This window comes from Mytilus trossulus, chromosome 7 (assembly GCF_036588685.1).
Source record: "Mytilus trossulus isolate FHL-02 chromosome 7, PNRI_Mtr1.1.1.hap1, whole genome shotgun sequence".
NCBI classification, from domain to species: Eukaryota; Metazoa; Mollusca; class Bivalvia; order Mytilida; family Mytilidae; genus Mytilus; species Mytilus trossulus.
The window spans coordinates 5,388,555-5,402,040 of NC_086379.1; the positions used below are offsets into that span (position 1 = coordinate 5,388,555).

Here is a 13,486-nt window from a genome sequence, read left to right on the forward strand (position 1 = left end):
TGCTTTGATTTTAAATTTTAATGTGACTTCATAAAGCGAAACAATGAGCAATTGTGTAGATATAAAAAAAAGAAGATGTGGTATGATTTGCCAATGAGACAACTCTCCACAAGAGACCAAAATGACACAGAAATTAACAACTATATGTCACCGTACGGCCTTCAACAACGAGCAAAAGTTATCTTTGAGTAAAGTTCTGTGTAGTTGCACATAACGCTCGCCTCGGTACTTGAATCAATGGTGATAGGTCTATATTTCGATCCTGACCAAAGGCATATACATTCATGATTGATATGTAAACGCCTGTTCACTTAGAATGCAGCACAATGAATGTGTTCGTTTTAAAACAAAATGAAACCTAGCGAGTGAGTGAGTCCGAAAATTAAGAACGGAAATCAGATATCATTATTATCAATCTATATATAAAATAAAAATAGAAGTTATCATTATCCTTTAATTATAAAAAGAAGATGTGATACTAGTATGATTACCAATGAGACACCTCTCCACATGAGACCAAATGACACAGAAATTAACAACTAGAGGTCACCTTACGGCCTTCAACAATGAGCAAAGCCCATACCGCATAGTCAGTTATAAAAGGTCCCGAAATGACAATGTAAAACAATTCAAACGAAAAAACTAACGGCCTTAATAATGTAAAAAAATGAAAGAAAAAAAACAAATATGTTACACATAAACAAACGACAACTACTGAATTACAGGCTTCTGACTTAAGACAGGCACATACATAAATAACGTGGCGGGATTAAACATGTTAGCGGGATCCCAACCCTCTCCTTACCTCGGTTAATGTTCACTTTCCGCTGTAGAGATGATGTTCAATAACTAAATAATTCAAAGTTCGGTGATTATCTCATCGAACTTCAGATAAAGAAGACACCAGATACAGCGAAGTCTGCCTCATATCTTGACTCATATAATGAAAGTTGGTTTAAAACAAACCTTTCGACGAAATAGATGATTTATGCTTCACGATTGAGAACTATCCATTTCTATGTAGCAATATCCCAGCAGCGCCTACATACGGAGTATATATTTCTCTATGGAACGCAACAGCCGCCTGATTATAACAATAACCATATCATTAAGGATAGAGATATATCATGAAACAAACCTTATACACCTATTGACTGGGTGTGAGGGTAATAGCAAGTTTGTAGTCCCTGAGATACCAACTATTGCTCGAGGCAATTGCTATTGCTATTACCCGCACAACCAGTCATTAGGTGCTTTATTATACTGAACAACACAGCCATTAAGTGTTTTTGTGTACAAGATTAACTAATTTTCTAAATGTTTTCATATATCATCTGAAAGAAAAGGAAAAAAAATGTCACATAACTTGATAAAGTACACGAAACGTAAATTCACTTTTAGAATACGACGACCGAACCCATATTGTGAATAAGGTACTTTCAGATCTTTAGAAAATGCGCGCGAAGATTTTCTCTCTTTTATAATTGCTTTTTGTAATTGAAATTACAATCGACACAGTTTATACCGTTTACAATATTAGAGTTTGACGTTGCCTAGCAAAATAGTCAATGGTATCATTATTGTCCAATGAAAAATAAGCATGCATGAAAAAGTACGGGAAAGATGATTATGAAACTATTAACCGGGGTAAAAGTCTTTGAAACTATTGACTGGCATATAGTCTGTGGAATGAAATAGCACAACTATTTCATTATTTGTTTATATAGAAAAAACATACTGAGGTATAATAAGGTATACTAGTAATACTATACTACTCTGTCAGTTTGCTATATCACTAAGATACATGTATATACTATAAAAACGCCAAATTTTGTGTGTTATTTCTTCATAGACAGAAAAAAATATTACAGTCATTCCTTAAATATTATAAAGACATATTTCAATATCGAGCTAACAATTCTCATACCACGAGGTGTCATTTATATACCATATACCATTAGACCATTTAGTTACCCTATAAGACCATATACGGTTCTATAAATAGCGTCGAAAATTGCGTGCAAAATTCATCCGAAACAGCGATTGGGATAAATAAATCAAGGTACTGAAGTACTGAACATCGGATGGCCAAAAGCACTTGTCACAGTAAAAATCACACCTCTATACCTAAAACTGAGGTTTATGCAGATACTATCGGTCTTCCCGGAATCCCTTCTTTATGGAGCTGACGAATCTCTCTGAACAAGAAAGCCAGGCCATCAATAATTTAAAAAGCCGTGATGATATTGTTATTAAACAAGCATACAAAGGAAGTGCAGTTGTAGTGATCAACAAACCCGACTACATTGAAGAAGGGAATCGTCAGCTTTCAAATTCAAAATTTTACAAACATTTAGAAAGTGATCCTACAAAAGAAATAAGTAAACAAATTAATGAGGTCCTTTCAGACATGAACAGCAAAAAACATATTGATGACGACACGTACGACTATCTACATCCTGATGAAACCTGCACAGCCGGTCGATTTTACTTGCTCCCAAAACTCCATAAAGAAGGGATTCCGGGAAGTCCGATAGTATCTGCAAATGGCCATCCAACCGAAAAAATATCTGAATTCGTGGATTATCATCTCAGACCACATGTTAGAACAATGCCATCTTACATTCAAGATACTACAGATTATTTGCAGAAAATGGATTCATTAAACCCCTTACCAAACAACACAATTTTGGTATCGATGGATGTGTCTTCTTTGTACACAAATATTCCCAAAAATGAAGGAATAGTCGCTTGTGAACAGGTATGGAACAATCGTAAGGATAAACAACAGACTGTCTGGTTCAGTCACTGAGACTAGTGCTTGAAAACAACACTTTTGTATTCAACGACCAGCACTACTTGCAGGTTGACGGTACCAGTATGGGAACCAAAATGGCACCTTCTTTTGCCAACATTTTCATGGGGAGTCTCGAAGAACGTATCCTTTCGAATGTACCATACAAACCCTTGTCTTGGCTCCGTTATATTGATGACATCGACATCAAATAGAACGAAACTGCAGAACGCCTGCAAGAATTTCTCGATTTCTGTAACAACTTTCATCAATCGATAAAGTTCACATCTGAAGTTTCAAATGAGAAAAATGCGTTTCTCGACACCACCATAACTTTAGAAAACGGAGTCATGACAACCGACCTTCACACCAAAAAAACTGATAAACACCAATTTCTCTCTCCGAAGAGTTGTCACCCGAAACACTGCTCCCGGAGCATTCCGTACAGCCAAGCCATCAGGTTAAAACGGATTTGTTCATCGGAATCAAAATTAAACCATCGTTTATGGCAACTCAGACAGCAACTCAAATCAAGAGGTTATAAGAACAAAAATATTTCAGAAGCTTTCGGTAAAGTAAAAGAAAAATACCGAACAAACCTACTTGAATACAACGAAAAGACGGCCCAGACAAATAAAATCCCGTTTGTTGTTAGCGTTCATCCTCACGTGACAAATCTTTCATCAATTATCCACAAACACTGGCGTCTCATTGAAAATGATCCTTCCCTAAACGAGATTTTTCCATCACCTCCCGTTATGGCTTACCGCAGACCAAAAAAAACTCAAAGATATTCTAGTATCATCCACAGTATCTAAACGGGAGATATCAACAATCGGAGGTTATAAACCATGCGGAAGGGGCAATTGTAAGTGCTGCAAAGTCGCCAATATAGAAACCCAGTTCATCAGCACAGTCACAAAGAAAAATTACAACATATTTATAACATCAAATTGCAAAACGCAAAATTGCATTTATGTTCTTACGTGTGGAACTTGCAAATTACAATATGTTGGTGAAACAGAAACACCATTCAACATCCGACTAAATAACCATCGGTTATTTTATACAAAAGAAAGGAACTGCCCAATTACAAGACACCTTTTAAGAGCAGGACATGATTTTGAAAACGTCACATTACAAATCATTGAGAAAAATCAAAATTGGGATACAAAAGGAAGACAAAAAAGAGAGGGATTTTGGATGCACCAGTTACGAACTCTTGAACCTGATGGACTCAATGAGAGAGACGAAAAAAGATTTCAAAGCAAATCAAAACCATAATTATCTTGAAATCATACTAATTAATTTATAAAAATTCATACAATTAATCGAACATCTATAAATGTGTTAAACTTTTATTCCAACTTCATGTAGTTGTAGCATCAAACATATTTGATGCCCAATCAATCAATATGTTACACTGTCCCTCAACTCTTGTATAGATTAAGCTACAAAAATATTTTTTTGTCATGCATCCGATTTCACCTTGAGAGATGCACACGCCTGATGAAGCTAATTTGTTTAGCGAAATATTGCGTATTTCACATATTAACATCTAATGTAACTTTTTAATGTATCAATTAGTGTGTTTAAGTTATATTCTTAGACATTTGTATATATATATATATATATACAAGTACGTCTGAGTCAGTGACAACTCTACAACAGATGTATCCATCGGATCACCAGCGATGATGGTGATACATGGCTGTGTACATAATGTATATACAACTCGTCTAAACATCAACCCAACAATGTTAGATCTGTATATTTGCTTTCGCAATTTTTGCAGTGCAGGCGATTTGGTGTCACGATATCTCAGTAGCATGGGTTCGAATCCCGCGAGGGAAGAAAAAATTGCGAAAGCAAATTTACAGATCTAACATTGTTGGGTTGATGTTTAGACGAGTTGTATATATATATACATAATTAATGAAATGTTTTCTTCAGACTTTTCAGTCTCGTTCAGTCTCGTTGAAATCTCGTTCTTGAATTATTTCCAAAGCATGTAATACAAGCGGAAAATATTAATGAATTTTAAAAATCTTATAATCGATCATAACTCTGTGAAAAAAATGTGGATTTACAATGAACCGTTTTTGAGTAATCCAGTTTTCAAATTTTACGACCAATCAAGTCAGGATTTTTAGCCAAAATTTGGAGAAAATGGGTGAGGGATACAAAAAATGATTTCACAAGAAGCATGTACATCACATATCATTTTGGTCTTTTCAAATTTCTTAGATATGTATTTTTTCAATCATTTATAACCAAAATGTTGAAATAATATGCAAATTTTTTTGTGAGAAAAATCACAAAAATAAAAAATTGATTGCATGGTCAATTTTACACAAAAAAGCGTCAACATATGATAAATCTTTCTTATATTAACACCTACCTGTTTTTTTCTTCACAAATTATTTTGTTACAGTCTTATAAACCCAAATATCAGGTCAAGAAAAAAAATTAATTTCAGAAATTTTTGACTCCTCAGAGGTGTACATCCTTAAAGCACGTGTTTGCAAATCATGTTAACAAAAGCCTGAAAGATAGTCCAGATCAGCAGATGTTCGAAAGTTAAAAACATACTTATCAGTAAATAAATTTACAAATCAGTGCTTTTAAAAAGTTGATAAATCTGTACTTTCCTATCCAAGTTTTTACGAATTTATCTCGCGTTTCACATAAACAACCTCGAGTCAAGGTTGAGGCCCACTCAGTCAATGCTAAATTCATAAGGGGTGACGCTACGGTTCTGATACCCACCCTTTTTATATAGTTAAGATTTTGAAAATGGTCGCCTTTTCACAATTTACGGATTTAAAATTGTAGAGCTTTCTTCCAGTTTGGATTGATTTCGTGTGGTGTGTTGGAAAATTGAATACCAAAGTGTCGAAGAGGGATAATTTGTAGAGAGAAACTTTCGGCTGTGAAAAATACCGAACTTCTTTTTTAACAAGTAATGGGAACTTTTTTTCGTTATCATATATTTCTGATATTTTCTCCTACATGTTCACACATTATTTAGCTGGGAAATGTGACCAATTTCATCCGAACGTCCTATAACCTGGTATATATAATAATTTTATGTCCTCCTTTTGAGATGACAACAAGCTTAAAGCATTTATGTATTGATTTTTAATGATTGCAAGGTGTTTCAAAGAAGGTGTGTTCATATTGTCCTCCATATCCCAACCGAACGGTTCGATTATACGATGCGCCTATAAAGTAGGAAACGAAATAGAAAACAAAATATAAATTATTCATTTATATTATATAATCGATTCGAGCTATATATTTTATCGCCCGTTCCATTTTAAGTCTTAGACTTGATTGTTAATTGGGTGAAAGTGATGGACAAGTGTTTAACGTTCAGTAACATATATTACAAGTATATAGGAACAGGAGCAATGTGGTTATGATGCCTTAATTATGAGCATGTTTTGTACAAGACAGACATGATGAGTTGGATTGTATTCGTGTTTAGTACACAAGAAACAGTCTGCAAAAACGATATTTCAAGGACGCAATTTTCCCACACTAATAGTTATTGCTCTTTCTGTTTAACATCACTGACCAGAAGAATAAGTAACAATTTAAGTTGACATTTATTCTTTTTCAGGTGGCATCAGAAATCTTATCACATTAGTTAAAGAGTTACAGTTTGCAACCGGAACAAAAGAAGAGCACTTATTGAGTTTTAAGATACATTCATGCATTGAGTTTTAAGAAGTTTAGAAATTCGTCTTGCTAACTGCATCTATATGCATCTGTTCAGTAAGGATTCCCAGACTTTCTCAAAATGCAACATTAACGGTTGATCGGGATTTTTTGTTAAGTTTTCGAGTGATTTTATGGACTTGAATAAAATAATAAATGGCAAGTCGGAAAACACTTATAAGTTCTATATCTTTCACTTTTAATCAAGTTTGAGCTTTAAATACCTACCTGATAGTTCATGTGAGCTTGAGTCATCACTTGGCGTCCGTCTTCATGCCGTCCGTCCGTATAAAATAAAAAATACTTAGATATCTTCTCAGAAATCACTGGACCATCAAAAGTAGTACATATTTAAATTCAATTCAATTCAATTCAATTCAAATATTTATTGTCATATAAACTCCGAACAATAAGTTTGTAACAAATAAAATAAACATACACAAAATACATTGAACAAACAAAACCATACGAAAACATAAAAAGCAAAAAAGCAAAACAATCTATCTATATGCTATATATAAATATATTTTTTATCAATAATTTTAAAACAAATACCGGTAGTTAATACGCATAGCTGTTTCTTTGTCCATATTTGGGTAGGTTTTGTATCAAATGAAAGCTTGGATACTTGGAAGCACTGTAGAACACTTGTTAAAGTTTCTTTTGGATAATAAAGTAGTAGAAAAAAAAATATAGGAGGGCACATTTGCTTTGTAGTACCTGTTTTGTACTAGCAAACTTCCGGGAACTAGTACGCTGTAAAAGAAGAACGAAATATATAGTCAAACTCATAAATCGGCAATAAACTGACAACGCCATGGCTAAAAAGTAAAAAGACAAACAGACAAATAATAGTACAAAAAACACAACATAGGAAACTAAATACTAACCCTGCCATATTATGTATGTATGTGCCTGTCCCAAGTCTGGAGCCTGTAAATCAGTCGTTGTCGTTTGTATTTGTGTTGCATATTTGTTTTTCGTTCAATTTTTGTACATAAATAAGGCCATAAACCAAAATGACACAGAAATAAACAACTATATGTCACCGTACGGCCTTCAACATTGAGCAAAGCGTATACCGCATGGTCAGCTGTAAATGGCCCCGAAATGACAATGTAAAACAATTCAAACAGAAAACTAGCCGTTAATTTTCTCGTTTGAATTGTTTTACAATGTTATGTAGTTAATTTCTACGTCATCTTGGTCTATTGTGAAGAGTTGTGTCATTGGCAATCAAACCACATCTTCTTTTTTATATAAGCAACACGAATAAATATAACGGTACCAATTTTCTTGCACCAGATGCGCATTTCGACAATACATGTCTCTTCAGTGATGCTCGTGGCCAAAATGTTTGAAATCCAAAGCTTATATAAAAGATGAAGAGCTATAATCCAAAAGGTCCAAAAATTATAGCCAAATCCGTGAAAGGAATCAGAGCTTTGCATGAGGGAGATACATTCCTTAATTTATAATAATCTCTAATATTTTGTAACAGCAAATTTTAATAACACAAAAAATCCGTATTTCATGCCAGTACCGAAGTACTGGCTACTGGGATGGTGATACCCTCGGGGACTAATAGTCCACCAGCAGAGGCATCGACCCAGTGGTAGTAATAAATATAACGGTACCAATTTTCTTGCACCAGATGCGCATTTCGACAATACATGTCTCTTCAGTGATGCTCGTGGCCAAAATATTTGAAATCCTCATCTTATATAAAAGATGAAGAGCTATAATCCAAAAGGTCCAAAAAGTATAGCCAAATCCGTGATAGGAATCAGAGCTTTGCATTCGTATTCGCAGGAATTCTGAATCGGTTAGACCTTTTTTTCGCACTTATTTACACTTATCAGGACTCGGAAACAATGATAGTTTTTTTTCAGAATTCGAGAAAGAATGTTTTATACTTTGGTTTTCATTGTTGTGAGCAATAAAAAGTAAAACCACAAAAATACTAAACTCCGAGGAAATTCAAAACGGAAAGTTCCTATGTCAACATCAAAGGTTCAAACACATCAAAGCTCAACCACATCAAACGAATATTCCTCACTTGATTCAGGCATTTTCTTGAGTAGAAAATGATGGATTGAACCTGGTCATATAGCTTGCTAAACCTCTCACTTGTAAGACAGTTGCATCAAATTCCAATATATTGACAACGATGCGTGAACAAAACAAACAGTTTAATAAGCAAAAATGTCAAAAATACAGCAGTCAACATTTTATTATAATCTAACTCACTAAATAAAACGAACAAATATGTAACAAAGAAGCACTCAATTGCATATAGATCAAGCTTATTAGCAAAAATAAAAGAACAGAGCCACGTCATAACAACGAAACATAAAAAGCATAAAGACAAAGTACATAGCAAATACATTACAAGCAACACACAAGTTTTACAATAGCACAATAACGGGATGTATACTTTAGTGACAAAGACAAAAGTCCAGTGCCATTATCTACCCGTTTATAAGTACTAAGAAGTTGACTTAAAGAATGAATTTAGGCATACCTCTAAATCCTGAAATATAAATATAACTTACTTGAAAGAAATTTAATAACATACTGAATATAGATACATTCAAAAAAAATACCAAACGGCTTTTGTATTTGTATTTGTTTGTTATGCTAGACGCGAGTATCTTTTGTTTAAAACACATTATGGGTTCTCGAATCAAGACTGTCAATAATTCTACTTATAAGAGTGGTAAATTTATAGAATGACGGAGTCTTACCGTAAATAAGATGGTATATGAATGCCATCATTTGGCCCTTTGAATTATAATTCCAAAGGTTTTTATATTTTTACATACATATATATATATATACCATATAACATTCTTCAGATATTCAGAAGAAATCGTGATTTGTTTTGTTATCAGCATTTATTTATATATGAATCAAATATTTTTTACGAAAACATAACGGTTTTGCATATGTTATAAACGCAAAATTGATTTACTCATATTTGTTTTCTTTATGGTGTATTCTCCTATGGTGCTAATGTGTATCAAATATGTTTGTTAACGACCACAAACATTTTGTGGGATCGTATAATGGTGAGATGTCATCATCGGCGCCTTCTGCGTTGTCGTCGGCGTTTTCGTCCGAAGACGCATTGGTTTCCGGACAATAACTTAAGTTTTAGTAAATGGACCTCTATGATTTTTAGAAGGTTCAATACCACAAATGGAAGGTTGGGATTCAGTTTGGGGATTATGGTTCCACCCGTTTGTGAATCAGGGGCCCCATATGGGCTCAAACCAAGCATTTTTCTAGTTTAAGGATAATAACTTGTGTATAAGTACATGTACAAATGTATTTTGATTGCTCTAAAATTGTATCACAATGGTTAATACCGCAAGTAGAAAGTTGAAACCGCAAGTACAAAGTTGCCTTTTCTTTTAAAGTTTAAGGGGCCAACAATATAAGAATAAAGGGTCAAAAAGGGGTCAAAAACAAGCATTTTTCGAGTTTCCAGACAATGACTTCTGTGTTAGTGCGTGGATCTCTCTGATATTGTACTACAAGGTTCCATATCACAGAGGAAATGCTGGAATTGCCCAAAACATGTAGGAATAATGGACAAAAAAGGGACAAAAACAAGTAACTTTTCTTGTTTCCAGAAATAACTTGTATTTAAGAAAATGGATCTCTATGAAATTGTACTACAAGGTTCCATACTACAAATGAAAGTCTGGAATTGAGTTTTGGGGATATTACTCGAAGGAGGTTTCAAAAGGGGGGAGTCATATTTTTCATCAATTTATTTTTCAAATTTCGAATTTTTGAGAAGTTTCAAGAAGAAATCTTCAATTGCACAATATTACGCAATAGATTTGCAAGATCTTTCGACCACATTTGTTTGGTGTCAGAAACCCATATTATGTCGAACATTTGATCACAATCCGAATTCAGACAGTATGAAGTTGGAATATTGTGTCCAAATTTGTCCCAACTGTTCAGGGTTTGACCTCTGCGGTCGATTTAGGCTGCGCTCAGCGAAGCATTTTATTTATTAAGAAAACGTCACAGTGTATCTACTTTTTCTCAAGAACTATTTTCAAAATGTTTTCTTATACCAATGTTTATGACATCATAGTGACATTACATATAATATTTATGCACTTAATGAATTGAATCATACTGCATCTCCGAAACGGTAAACTTATAGCGTACGATATGTCCATAAAAGTTAAAGGTGTACTAGAAGACACCCGCGAAATAGCGGGCATTCGTGTTTGTATGTAAATTAAGTGTTGACATATGAGTTTTTGTAAAAATAATATGAAAGGTATCAAAAGTCATAGCTATATGTATTTGGGAACAGGACAATTGTTCTTCTACCCGCTTCCCTTTTTTCCAAAATTCCCATTTTTTTTGTTATCCAATCATGAAAGGTATCAAAGTCATATGTACTTGGGGACATCACAATTGTTTTTCTAACCCTCCTCTTTTATTCTCCAATTTTCCCATTTATTTTTATTTTTATTAATTTCAATATGAACATATATTAAGAATATAAGGAACATTCATTACTATAAAGGGAGTGTTTGCTTTTGACTATCAATTCTCAGTTTACTAATCAATCTACGGTGGTCATTGGTATATTATATAGACCCTCTGTATTTGATATACTTTGTGACCCGATGATTTTTAATAATCATAAGAATAGAAGACAAGTGCGACTATCCATGGTACCTATAGAACACCGAGGCATAATGAATAATTTATTGTGGAAAGAAGAGAAGCGACACACAAAATGAGATCTTCTCGTTTAATAGCATAGATATTTATCGCATATCGTGATTTCCCAGTGAAATAACAAATGACTTTTTCATATATATCTTACAACTTTACTTTTCTGACGTCAAACACCATCTATGTTTAGTTAAAATATTATTAATTAAGTTACATGCAAACAAATTGAAATTGCATGAAAAATATCTATAGTTTCATATCTTTTCTTCTTTATTTTAAAAAAGAAACAAATTGAATGTAATAAAAAGAATAACTCGTCACTTAACAAGACTGATAATTCACTTCTGCGATCTGCGCATTCGTGAAAACATGTGATTTTTAGTCATTTGTTTGATATTTTTTTCTCTAATTTTTTTTTATCAATAAATTATTCTTTACAATATATATCAAAATAAATATGTTTTTCGAATATGTCTTCTAATTTAAAATCGCCATTACAGATCAGAAGATTACGTTAACACGACACAGCAACAGCATCTGTCGTTGAATGAAGGGTTCGGCCATACTTTGGATGCACATAACTATGAAGAAATCGCTAGGACGGATAAGTTGTACAATAATACTAACTTAGAAAATAATTAAACAAAAGCATTTTATGGTCGTTTAGTATATTTTTCAAATAAGTAAAAAAAATGTGTGATCTTGACGAAAAAAAAGTTTCTATTATCTGAAGCATGCCTTGATATTGATAATTTTATATTTGTATTATATATATGTTAACATTTACTTGTGGTTCTAGAATATGTGTGTATGATTTTTTTATGTGTTCATATTCTATTTGTTTGAATAAATAAATGGAATGATATCAGTAAACGGTTGTCTTTGATTGAGATGCTGAAAAAAGATTGATAATGGTAATCAACCGTTCTGTAAAAACTTGTATCTTATAAATTGGTAGGATTTGGTCTAATGACGTTTAGAAAAATTCATCCTATTCAAAACACAATTTGCAGCAAGAAATAGTAATTAAGGTGTATCAGCAAACAAAATTAAAAACAAAACAGAACATAATGAGCGACCTATACACCTGTTATCAGTAATCTTTGTTATTCTAATTCTGCTTTAAAAAGTATAATGTTTAGTCAACACAATCAAGGATGCATTGATCGATGGGGCGACAAGGGATAACGGTTAATTGTATTTACTTTTTTTATATATATATTGCGATTATAATCACTAGAAGTTACACTAACTAAAACGCACTTTTGTGAATACACGACAACTTGAACCTAACGTCTTGGTATGATTTGTAACCTTCAATTTTTATTTTGTTAAAATTATTTGCATATAGTCTGTTTATCATTTTATAGATTTTCTTCTTTCAATCTTTGAATGTCGATTTTTGTCCGTTTCACGTTTATTCTGAATTAAACCAAACATTTTCTGGATCTTTTTCTCAACAGTTACTGAGGCATAGAAATGGTAAATTATTCACCCTTCCCAGTAGTAAATCTATTGCTAAACGTAGGCGTCGTTCTATTTGCATTAATACACAGCCACATCTGGGCGATTGTCATACTATTTGTTGTTTTACAGAATTTATCTAAATTGTCCAGTAACCAAAATAAATGTAAAAAATTATCTGAAACATTAAAAAATATTGTTCAATAACATTAGAAAATATTAGTCAAAGCTCAGATTATTGATCAGTTTATTTCATTTTCATCTAAATGGTGATATAAATCCATGTAAGTGTTGATGGTTATGGTGTTGTAGATAAATTAAGTTTATTGTAAAATTTTGGTTTCAATGCTATATGGAAATAATTTTTCATTTCAAATAGTTGTTCAAAGGTTGAGTATGGTTCAGACTAGGTCGATCATTGTTCACATGTGAAAAAAAGGTTAAGTATTGGTCGAGTACAAGTTAAGACTGTTTAGTATGGTTCAAACTACAGTCGAGTATAATCAAATAAATTTCAGACCAATTTAGACTAATCGAGTAGAAATCAGTACAGTCGAGAACAGATATAGGCAATTTCAGACTGAAAAAGGTTACGGTGGCCAGAGTGGATTAATAATTATTGCTATTGAAACTAGGAAGATAAATGTTTTGAGAATGTCAAGTGTGACCCAAATGAAATCTAAACATTAAATGCTGCCTTCGTCAAACAGACATAGAGGTACGATTTTAAATCTTCACCAAATCAATATTCATGCTGCAAAGACAATAATAGCCAATACAATGATTCCAACT

At 33.0% G+C, this 13,486-nt stretch overlaps 1 protein-coding gene across 1 annotated transcript; it reads left to right on the forward strand.

Annotated features, from left to right (window-relative positions):
- The first annotated feature begins 2,179 nt into the window (after window positions 1-2,179).
- Window positions 2,180-2,812, forward strand: LOC134726124 (uncharacterized). Its single transcript, XM_063590521.1, has one exon. The coding sequence runs from the start codon at window positions 2,180-2,182 to the stop codon at window positions 2,810-2,812; it is 633 nt and encodes a 210-aa protein (XP_063446591.1).
- The last annotated feature ends 10,674 nt before the right edge of the window (window positions 2,813-13,486 follow it).

Excerpts from the sequence above, each read along its gene's own strand:
- LOC134726124 (XM_063590521.1), top strand. The coding sequence starts at position 2,180 with ATGGAGCTGACGAATCTCTCTGAACAAGAAAGCCAGGCCATCAATAAT.